The sequence below is a fragment of the Rhizophagus irregularis genome, chromosome 26, assembly GCF_026210795.1.
Source record: "Rhizophagus irregularis chromosome 26, complete sequence".
NCBI lineage: Eukaryota > Fungi > Glomeromycota > Glomeromycetes > Glomerales > Glomeraceae > Rhizophagus > Rhizophagus irregularis.
The window spans coordinates 3,257,655-3,270,591 of record NC_089454.1 but is presented as its reverse complement, the minus strand read 5'-3'; the positions used below and the strand labels follow the sequence as shown (position 1 = coordinate 3,270,591).

Below are 12,937 nucleotides of genomic sequence, written 5' to 3'. Positions count from 1 at the left end.
TACATTGGATGATATTAGTTTATGAGTATATAGTAAAATTCCTATCGAATTATCATATCGATCGGTACGGATAGGATAGTATTGCGGAGTACCGCAATTTTTACTATGTAAAAGACCTAGAAGTCAATGCGATTCCTCCCTACCGGCCTACCCTATAAACGTGATCTGTTCCATTTTCTTCAGTTTTATTGCATTCATTTTTACTTGTATTTATGAAAATAGTAAATAAAGTTTTGCTTGATTCTTTTAATCAAGTATGTATATAATATTTTTTTATTTAAACAATTGATTCAGAATAAATCATAATAGAATAACCTTAGCTTCTATGACAATTTCTCTCTCTTGAGTCTCTTCAACTTAAAGAACAACTTCATTAAACCTACTATTAGCAATATAATACAAATAGTCCCTGCAATGACCATTATATTAATATTGGTTGTATCAGTTGGTTAAGGTTTTGATCTTTGAATTTTATGGTAAATAACTTTTTCAAAATCTACAGATAGGTGAGCTTTATGTATATTCAAAAAATCCGTGCCAAGAAATATTTATATCATTGAAGAGACATTTAGTAGTTGATAAGCTCACCGACATCATTCTTTTATTTTGTGTTAATGTTAGTCAGATTGTACGAATCGAACACCTCCTTGCAGACAAAGGTCTCCGGGGACCCTGTGACCATATTTTAATCATGCTAAGCAATTATGTAATATAGCCATTTTCATTATACTAACTATAAGTGATGTGATCTTTACAATTCTGATGCAGTCTAATAATAAACGGTTCTTGTGTGGGTAGTCACAAAAATGTCACGAAAAATCACGTGTCTGTTTTTGTCTGCGTCACACCCTTCCTTGTTTCCATTTTTCATAAGTACACTACTTACTCAAAAGTTTAGGACCACCCTATATTTGCAATTTTATGATAATTAAATGTATTTATTCAACTTAAAATATTTTAATTAAAATTTAATAGTAATATTTAACATTAAATGTATATTTTTTTATATTTTTTTATATTATAAATATAAATATAAATTTGAGTAAATTACCAGTCTACTTTCATAATTAACAATTAATAAAAATTTGACTGTAAATAAAATTGTTAAGAAAAATAATTTTAATAAAACTACATCAGATTTAATTTCTCCTAGTTAAGAGGATTAAAATAAGCTAAAGTTTGTTGAAATTGGTGCAGTAGATAAGGAGAAATTGACTGTTGATAACTAATCATTTATATATAAAAATTAAATGTAGATCATTTTATATATGTAAAATATCCTAAAATGTCAATATTTAGCAATCAATTTCTCCTTATCTACTGCACCGATTTTAACAAACTTTAGCTTATTTTGATCCTCTTAACTAGGAGAAATTGAATCTGATGTAGTTTTATTAAAATTATTTTCTTAACAATTTTATTTACAGTCAAATTTTTATTAATTGTTAATTATGAAAGTAGACTGGTAATTTACTCAAATTTATATTTATATTTATAATATAAAAAAATATAAAAAAATGTACATTTAATGTTAAATATTACTATTAAATTTTAATTAAAATATTTTAAGTTGAATAAATACATTTAATTATTATAAAATTGCAAAATATAGGGTGGTCCTAAACTTTTAAGTAAGTAGTGTATCTGGGGGACGAATTTTTTTTCGAGGTGTGAAATCCTATTTTTCACGCTTTATTTGTCACATAGTTAATTTCTTAATTTCTTAATGCCGGCCGTTTCGTGACATTTTTGTTGGGTAGTCGCCTTACTGCGCCTTATTCATTTCTTCCACAAGTCACGTATCCATGGGAGAATATATAGATGAATATGAATATACTGGGTCGAATTTACGGCCCTTTTTAATAATAGGAGGAAAGAGAAAGTCGTTCTTGACCTAGGATCCGAGAACTCCCTCTCTCTGATAGCATCATATTTTTTCGCTTTACTATTTCTCAAAATTTTTTATATTTCTTAGCCATAAAGGCATTTATCTAAAAATTTTAATAAAGTTTCGCCTGATATGGGCTCTTATTAATTTGAATTTCTATTTTGCATGAAAAAATTTTGCGCGCAAAATTTCTAAATAACATGTTCCACCCTGATTATAATTACATTACTGATGAACTCCCAATAAGCTTAGTAAATAGGGCGTATCAACAGTTCCTGCATCACTCCCGTAACCCTATTCCCCCAGAACAACTGAACCGCAAAACTATGAATCGGGAAAAGCTGCGCCCAAAGTTGCCTGAATGCCCGGCAGCCTTATCATTGTCAACTGCATATGTTTCAAACAATGGGACTCAGACGGATAATATTACATGTGACCATGAATTGGAAATCAATGACCGGGTTAAAATAAGCTTATATCTTGCAAAAGCAACTCCGGTTCATGCAAGCTCTAGGTAACATGAGGAACGAATTTTTTCGTATTGCAACAATAACGTTTATGGAGTAGCAATGATGAACGGAACAGATCTACGAATAGAAATGTTTCAAGCTGGAATGGCCAAGGTTTATTTCACGGACGGCAGTGTAAATATTATCATATTAATAAAATTTTTATTATTTCAACAGAAAATATTTTGAGCCCAAGATCGGCTTTTAGTCTACAGTTTCAGCCCGCTTTAACCGTAGGCCGGTTACGGAATAGCTTTGGCTAGTTTGGTTTGATGGGGCTCCTTCTAGTTATTGTACCTATAATATTAGGAATTAGTATCATACTGTCAGTACTAATATATTTTATTAATCACAAGTAACAGTTAATCCTCCTAAATGACATTGAATGAAAGAAGGATTATGATATTGAGAACACAACTTCAACAATCTGTTGAAATTGAAGATGGGCGCCATCATTTTTGTGATTTAGCTGATAATTTCTAAATTGGTATATACATAATATGGTTGTTTCCAGTTACGTTGAACAAATGCTTGTCTAATTTTATAATTTGTTGTCATGTGAAAGAATTACAAGATCATTAGGTAATTTTTTATTACTTAATTTCTTAAAAAGATTTGTTTGTAATCACAATAGTTTATAATAATGAAGTATTTAATTATTGCAAAAACAAGAATATATTATTAATTGATTATTAAACTGCATATTTTATTTCTTTTTTAATTTACCGTAAAAACTTTTCATTCATAAACTTAAAATTAGTATCCCATGCAGCACCTCCTTAAATTCCATGTTGGTTGTTTTATCTATGATAATGGCGAAAAGTTAAACTATCGACAGAATGTTAAGATCCTATTTGGCTGCATAATAATTAATTCTTAAATTACCTTAGAATAAACTATACTTATTTTCTTATTTAAATTTCAGTCTATTTTTATTATTGTTATTCATCTTATCAAAGATTTTTTTTTCCTAACTTCTAAATATCCATTTTATTATTAACATTAAGAATATTTTGTTACAAAAATTATCAAATTTTTACTCTATTCTATTGAATTACCGTTCATTTATTTTACAAATTATAATATTATTAATATAAAATTCTTGTTAAAGTAGAACAGAAAATGAACGAATAAATTCAATGCTTTCATTCTCAAAGTTATTGCCATTCCTTTTACTTTATGAGAAATTTACATCTATTGTATTTTGAAATATTAATGGTGCAGAAGCATAATTCAGGGTAGGAATTGGTTAATTATTTTGAAAGAATAATAGATAGTATGAAATGGTCATCTGACTTAGTCACTTTAAACTTGTTACTTCATTCGTTTTATTACATTTATTTTATCATGAAAAAATCTATAAATGTCCCGAATCCCGATTGTCCCGTATAAAAAATTTGAATTATGTAACATGAAACGCGTGATGTGTCTGCGCCCGATCTATTCCTTATAGTTGAATATAGTTAAAATAATTTGGTTAACTATCATGTCGTGTAACAATCCAAAGTTCAAAACGAAAAGTTTATTTTTCATTTTTCTCAATACCGAAAAAATTTTTTTTTATTTTTTTGAATTATAATTGAAATAAAAATTTTGACATAAAATTTTTTATTACTAATAAAATATAAATCAGAAATAACGAAGTTGCACTAATGTACGAAATATGGCCATTGTACTAAAATTTACTAAGTACAGACGAGCTTCTCCAGCAGTTTAGGGTTATAGTGGACCTAAAGTCCTAAACCAACTAATACTATATGTTAAATATGAAATTAATACGAATGACAAAGTATAAAGCTGTGCCTCCAAACTATTTTAATACTAACTAAATTTTGTCCTTGTAACAGTTAACATCGCACGGTAATTCGCGGTTGTCACGCGACTTCGAATCCCACAACTATTTCGTGAATATCGTAATTCTGGCCAGCATTATAAAGTAGACCAGAGTTATATCATTAAAATCCAAATCACATATACTGAAAATAAATACCGGTAATGGATTTAAGAAGATAATTATGAATCACGCCTAACGCAATTTTTTTGAACTGTGGAAATTCCTAATTTCATCACATAAAATTTCAATTGCCATTTCAATAATATGATAATACTTTTTGAATAACTGGAACTGTTGTTTCATCTTGATGAACGTTTCTTATATTTGATTGTAATTTGAATCACACATTTTCGTTTTGAAAATCAGATATTTTGTATAAATTAGCAAAGGCCGTTGCTTCAAAACCATAATATTAAATTTTATATTATATCGTGATCAAAATCGTTTTTATAGCCACGAAAATGATTGGCGTTCATTACGCTAACATAATATATCATAATTCTATGTTGCGACGCGATGACAATAGATAGATTGATCGGTAACTATGATATCAAAGGCGCAGTGCTGTAGTGCTGTAATGAGTCATTGTATATACAAAATATACTATCGCGTAAATCATGACTTCATGGGTATTTAGAGTTTAGGTATATAAATATGTACCAAATTTTGTTGGACGAATTTAGATATATGTTGATGAGCCACAATTTAGATATCTAGATTTTCACTGATCTATAGATGATCATGATTATAGGTAGATAGTGTCCTATGACTCATTAATAAAAGCTGATATTTTAACCAATTGTTTTTGTTATTCTACAGATACGCCAAGAGAGGCAGTACTTTGTAAAACTTTTTAATTTACCCTATATTTTATTTTTCGTTTATCACCAATCGCAGTTAAGAAACATGTAATTGCATTTTCCATGTTATTCCAAATACTATAATCAAAAAGAATTTTTTATATTAATCATCTTCAGAAATTACTACTGGTTTGATAGTGTTATTGTCAGTAAATTCCATAAGGGAGTAAATCATATTGACTATGCATTATAATCCAACAATTATACATTATTAGTCATCATGAAGCTAACTCATATTACTAGTTTTAGGTTAAATAACTATAAATTATTGTATAATAGATGTGACTCATACATGATCTAAATTTTTTTTAATAAGTTACTATTAGTCACTATGTATTCAAAAGGTTTTTAAAAATATATATATACCCTTAAATTTTTCCTTGAGAAATTTCAAAATCTTTTTCAAATATTATATTTTTTACAAATATTATTACAAAATCAAATTTTCTTTTCAAACATAATATTTTTTACAAATATTATTACAAAATTTCAAATATTATTACAAAATCAAATTTTAAATTTTTTATAATTCAAAATGTCATACCAAATGTGCCCAAACTTCAATACTCCTTTTAACAATATTCCCATTGACAAATGCTATTATTATTATTATTATCCCAATCTGTACTTAGTGGGAGGATTTTAAGAGATACGCTTGGATTTGGATCCAAAGGAAGAATCATGGAGCAACAATGGCAGAAGGAATTTTATAGAATCGGTACACAGGTATTGGGAATGGATCATTTTTTGTCATGTGAAGTAGGAACAGTTTTTGGATGTGAAGGAAAGATAGATTTCTATGTGGACAAGTTAGACTGGGTCTACCTTCCAATACTTGCCATTATTCATAACTTACCTATACATTCTTTTTGTTCTTTTATTGATATCTACAAATCTACTTCATTTTAATCCTTTTGATAAAATCTATAAAATATTCTTTTTCCTTTCCTTGAACCTCTCTCTCTTAAATCTCTCTCTTCTCATTCAATAATTTCATCCATCAAATCTACTATCAAATCTCTCTCTTTTCAAACATTTTCTTATTTCAAATCTTTCATTATTATTACAATATTCTCCTGCTATGTCAATTCTTCTTTTATTTCTTAATTCTCTTCTTTATTTTCTTTATTTTCTTTATGAATTGACTAATTCTATAATATTATTTCTTTTATCTTCACTTTCTTTTTATAAACATAAAATGGATTTGATAGTTGATCTAAAAAATACCCTCAAAAATTCCCAATAATTTAGACATTATTTAATTAAATAATTTATATTACGTAGCTAGATCCATTGCTTACCAAATATTTGGTCAACTTGGGAATACTTGGCCATTCTTAGATAGATAATTTTTACAAGGGGCTCATTTGCATCGCTTATGAAGCATAGCACTGCGCTGATTGGTGTCAGAGAGATCCTTTGTCTTGTAAAAATTTACCCTTTTTTGATCATTTGATCTATCTCATGTGATTTCATTCTTCACACGTGATACCCTTTATTTTATTCCTTTGTTGAGTTCTTTCCTTAATAACTTATCAACTCAACAATTATCCATCACCATTGGTTCCACAATATCTGTGTCCAAGTTCAATTCTTGGAGGTGATTTTTCTTACTAATTAGTTTTACATCTTCATTTTTTCAGTTTTCCATAGTGTCTTCCTATTTGTACCTTGTGGTGGTAATTTGTTTTGTAATAATTAGAGAAATGAATTACTGAAATTTCTCACATATAGTCAGTATTCAGTATTTTTTGCACAAATAATTTTATTTTCATTCAATAGAGATAATGTACTCCAGTATCTCCAAACATGTTCTAGTGTAACAATCTAAAATGGGAAATGTTTAATAGTGAACATTTATTATAAAAATAAAGAAAGTTTCACACAGATATTGCAAAACTTACTGTCTCCCAATTCACTAAAAAGTCCAAAACCTACAAAAAGATAAAACAAAAGGAAAAATATGTTTCTTTAAATAAAAGTTAGAAAATAAAGTAAGTTATGAAACTTACCAGTACTTATGATTCTGTATGAAATTGGAAGAAACCTACATAAAAATTAAAGAAATGTTGGTCAGTCAACACTTCCTTTTTTTAAAAAAAAAAAAGCTTTGAGATTTTACTCACCTTTTTTAATTTTTTTTCCCACATTCTGTAAAGTATAAGTTCATATATGACATAGCAACGAATTTACAAAGTAGCAATTTCACAAGACAACAGTTTCCCATTACAGCAACATTGATATTTTCAATTTGAAACTTCATGTATAAAAAAGTTTCTAAAAAATAAGTTTCAAAAGTTTGAAGTTTACTATAGTGCTAAAAAAAATTATAAAAGTTTCAAAAAATTGAAACTTTATATATAAAAAAAAAATTAAAAAAAATAAGTTTCAAAAGTTTGAAACTTTATAAAACTGACTACTCCAGCAAGCCAGCATACCCTACAAAAATGTCACAAAATGGCCAGTGTAAACGGTCGAATATCAAGCATGAAAAGATGATAAAATTCAACCACCAAATGTAATTGCCAAATATTAAGAACGAACAAATTAATTATGAATTGGCGTAGATGGATAAATAATTAGCCGAGAAGGATAAACATTTAGGAAGAGTAATGATCTACATGATGTAATATTTATCGAATGATTGACAAAGAACCAATAGAATAATTAGAGTCGATCAATTGTGGCTTAGCAATCTTTAACAATAAGAACAATTAGAAAGAATAATTATAAGCCACAAAAGATAGATTATAAGCAAAACACATAAAGCGAATTAAAAGAACATATAAAATAATGTCAGAAAGATTAAAGAACATAAAATAATATAAAAGATAATATAAAAAGATAGTATAAAGATGGAACATAAAAGATAACATATTAAAAAGAACATATATAAAAAGATAGCATATTAAAAGATAGCGTATTTAAAATATAGATAGCATATTAGAAAGATAGTTCAAAGATAATATGTAAAAAGAACATAAAAGATAGTATATAGATAGAATAGAAGGTAGCATAAAATTTGTATAAATAGAGAGCGGAATTCAAAGTAATTCCATAGTTCTCATCCACAGAACTCAATAAAAGTATAAGTTTCATTTAATTATTTATTAGTAAAGTTTAATGTTGATTAAAGGCAATAGGTTCGCCCTAAACTTTAATTAATGTTTGCTTAATTAATTTTAATTGAATAAAATGAAAATTTTAAGATGAATTAAATATACACTTTTGAAAGGTAATGATTCGTAGCGAGAGCTATCGAAGTTTGAAATTAAAGGTAAAGTGGTTAAAAATTGATGAAAATTTAGAGAAGTTAAATTTTATTTTATATCGCTTGATGTTTTATATTACTAACGCTATTTATGTTGTGAACCAAGAATGTTGTTGTTATATGTTGTTGCATGTTGTTCGTTGATTATGTTGTTTGTTAATTATGCCGTTGATTATTTGCTTGTTCATTTATTTGTTCATTCATTCGATTATTCGTTCATTCGACCATGAGAATGCCTGTTCGATGTGGCAACTCTGTAAATTGATGACAGAGGGAATTGGGGGATCTCACCAGCATTAAGAAATTTATAAGGAATGACAAATAGGATTTCGCACCTCAAAAAATTCTAAGTCCCCCAGATACTTATGAAAAAATGGAAACAAGTAAGGGTGTGCTTACCAGATTTTTTTATGATTACTTGTACAACTTGTCAACTTGGCTATGATTTGTTTACTATTTGGGCGCAATTTGATACATTTCAGCAAAGATATTGTATAAATACATTTTCTAAAGTAAACTCAATTTACAATAAATAATACTTATTAAAATTGTATGAAATATATTTGAATTTTATATAAAAAATCTACAGACATATTTTACAGTCCTTAAAATTATATAAAATAGTGTATGTAAATTTTATGGGTTTACCACGAAATCCTGACAAGCACAATCCCAATATGATAAAATCCCAAGGCACGTATTCCTGACAGAGACAATATACTGAACGATCAAAATCCCGAAAGTATCATATCCTGAATGGTCTAAAATCCAGAATTTAAATTTCCTGAAAGTTCAAGTTACTGATGAGTCAAAATCCTGACACAATATTATAATTTTGAGTATCTCTTTGATTTTTGTTTACTAGGAAGATCATTTCCTACTGATTATATAATTTGCGACAATTAATACAATCATATATACAATACATATGCACTATTTCCAATTTAAATGATAAAAAATTGCAATTTTGATTTATGACTTACATGTTACAGTATAATATATTGTGAGATCACGCAGTAGTAATTGACATAATAACTCCTTGGCAAATTATGCAAATTATTAACAATTGTGCAATCACTATGATATTATTACATAAATGGTCATATGAAAAAAATTCTTTTCTTTATTGTTGGGATTTTGACTCATCAGTAACTTGAACTTTCGGGAATTTTGAATTCCAGATTTTGGACTATTCGGGATATAATTCTTTCAGTATTTTAATCATTCGGGATATTGTCTTAGTCGGGAATAGGAGTGTCAAGATTTTATCACATCGGGATTATGGTTGTCAGGATTTTGGGAGGATCCCAAATTTTATATAGAACTTTTCATATAAAACTCCTTTCACTGTTGCACAACTGAAAAATAACAATTCTGAAAATATGATAAAATAAGATGCTAAAAAAATTTGCATAATTTAACTCAATTATGATTAATAAATGCAAATGTCATGATTTTATTAGAAATGAACAAGTTTAAAATAAATTCATATTTCATATATTCTACATTTTATAGTCCTAACTCCCCTTTAAACATGAACTCTTGTTATGTAATTATTCTTTCCCTAATTTTTTTTATCAATTATTTTTTTTTAAAAAAATTTCTTTTATAAATATTTTATTATATAAATATTAAATAAATTTCACGTTAATTAAAATAATTACATCAATTAAAATATTAATAAAATGGAAATAGTTCTCTCAGATGTAGAAGAAATTATTGATCCATATTTAATTGTAATTACCAATCGAGGACTTTGGCTTTCATCTCAAGCTCAACAGTGCTCTCATGTATATGGGTTAGTTCAATCCAATATGTGGTTATAATTGTAGGTCATTGTATTTGTTAATATTTGGATAAATAGATACTTTGTTGAATATATTTTGTTTTTAAAATGAATAATCTGGTATTATATCTTTTAAAGTTTAGAATTCTTAAAAACATGACATCCTTTGCAAAAACGCTGTGATTTAAAGTACAACTTAAAAATTCAATTATTATAAATTATCAGTAGAAATAAGACTAAATACTGAATTTATTAAGATAAAATTAGTAATTTGAAAAAAAAGTACCGATTCCGATATTTCAAAATTTCTATTTCAAAGTGTTAAAACAATTATAAAAGAAAGGAAAAAAAAAATGTTTTTTTCATGTTTATATTATAGTTAAAATAATTTGGTTGGCTTGTTGGGTCATGCCAATCAAATATTAAAATTGATTTTTGATTTTAGTTTAGTAAAGTATAAAATAAAATACTGAATTTAATACAGGAACTCGGGAAGGCTATAACTCTGATAGTCAATAGCTAAATTTATTACTACTAAGCCACAAAATGGATATTTTTGTTAAAAAGTCTTCAAAAGCATCTGAATCGTATACAGCATATTCAATAATCTTTGATACATTTTGCCATTTTGGTGAGTCTTAACAAATTTAATATTGCATGATATTCGTTCATTTCCTTTTTCGAAATATTATTTTTTACAAAATTGATGTCATTTCTTTAAAAATTTTTTTTTTGTTGTGTATTTTTCCGGGTCTGGTATGAAATCCTGAACTCTAATGCTGGTCAAACGCATCACATGACGCTGCATAATTCTGCATAACATGGGCCATTTGTCGGGATTTTGTATTATTCAGGATTTTAGACTGTCGGGGTTTTGACGGATCCCTTTTTTCCTGTATAAACTTATCCATTCGATTTTATTTTTTGGAGTTATTTGATTGGATTACAAAATATTCTCTTATTGTGTAATTTTCAAAATAATTAATATTCTAACATATAAGAATTTTCTTTGTAATTTTTGTAAATTATATATTTTTTACAACAGAGATTTTTTTATATTTACGATAAACTTATAATGATTTTTTTTTTATTTTCGTCTTTCTAATGAAATAAAATAATAACAATTCAATTATATTACCTAGTTAAAAAAAATTTTCTTATATATGAGCTCTATTTTTCTTTATCAATTTTATTAGTAACGAAATCTGATAATTAATAATTAAATGAATTTGCCCAATAAATTCGATTAACATGCTAAAGAGTATGGAAAGCTGTCCTTGACAAAAGGTTGATGTCCAAACATCATGAAATATAATGTTTAGACATCATGATGGTATGTCTAGACATCATGTTTGATATATGTAGGATGATGTTTGTACATTATTTAACATGATGTGAAAGACATCAACCGACATGATGTCTAGACATCATGCTCACCCCACTCGGGTGATCATCAAAGGATATAACCTTATTATTTACGTCACAAGTGCATAGGATATATCCTTTGGTGGGCGGCCCATGGGCATTATTATATAAGTCACGTGACTTTTAATTTTAACGTTAATATTTTAATGCTAATTTCAGCACATACTTATAATGCCCATAATGTCTGGCACACAATCCCAGAGAAACATGCGCTGGTTTAGCGCATGTTTCCCAGAGTAACATGCGGTAACTCTGGCGCATGTTCCCAGTAACATGCGATGACTCTGGCGCATGTTCCCTAATGTAACATGCGATGACTCTGGCGCATATTCCCTACTGTAACATGCGATGACTCTGGCGCATGTTCCTTACTGTAACATGCGATGACTCTGGCGCATGTTCCCTACTGTAACATGCGATGACTCTGGCGCATGTTCCCTACTGTAACATGCGGTGACTCTGGCGCATGTTCCTTACTGTAACATGCGGTGACTCTGGTGCATGTTCCCTACTGTAACATGCGGTGACTCTGGCGCATGTTTCCTACTGTAACATGCGGTGACTCTGGCGCATGTTTCCTACTGTAACATGCGGTGACTCTGGCGCATGTTTCCTACTGTAACATGCGGTGACTTTGGCGCATGTTTCCTGCTGTAACATGCGGTGACTCTGGCGCATGTTTCCTGCTGTAACATGCGGTGACTCTGGCGCATGTTTCCTACTGTAACATGCGGTGACTCTGGCACATGTTTCCTACTGTAACATGCGGTGACTCTGGCACATGTTTCCTACTGTAATATGCGATGACTCTGGCGCATGTTTCCTACTGTAACATGCAGTGACTCTGGCGCATGTTTCCTACTGTAACATGCGGTGACTCTGACGCATGTTCTTTATAGTAACATGTGGTAACTCTAGTTTATTTTTCTTACTGTAACATGCAGTGATTTTAGTACATATTCTTATATCTAAAATACCAAATATTTAATACTAAGCATTACTAGAATCAATGCATATTATGTTATAGAATATTGCATATTATGTTTTAGAAATATATATAACTTTACTAAAAATAGCCATTTTTTTGAAATAATATTTAAGGTTTATTTTTAGTAATTTTAGCAAAAAAATAATAAAACAAAAAAAAAATAAACAAAAAAAAATAAACAAAAAAAAAATAAACAAAAAAAAATAAACAAAAAAAAATAAACAAAAAAAAATAAACAAAAAAAAATAAATAAACAAAAAAAAAATAAACAAAAAAAATAAACAAAAAAAAATAAACAAAAAAAAAATAAACAAAAAAAATAAACAAAAAAAAAATAAACAAAAAAAAAAATAAACAAAAAAAAAATAAACAAAAA

At 28.0% G+C, this 12,937-nt stretch overlaps 1 protein-coding gene across 1 annotated transcript; it reads left to right on the top strand.

Annotated features, from left to right (window-relative positions):
• Window positions 1–5,685: 5,685 nt before the first annotated feature.
• OCT59_017869 (uncharacterized protein) lies at window positions 5,686–6,000 on the top strand (the record flags this gene model as incomplete). The annotated part of the gene is made up of 1 exon (XM_066137778.1): window positions 5,686–6,000. One exon carries the CDS (start codon window positions 5,686–5,688, stop codon window positions 5,998–6,000), a length of 315 nt encoding a protein of 104 aa, XP_066004321.1.
• Window positions 6,001–12,937: the final 6,937 nt, after the last annotated feature.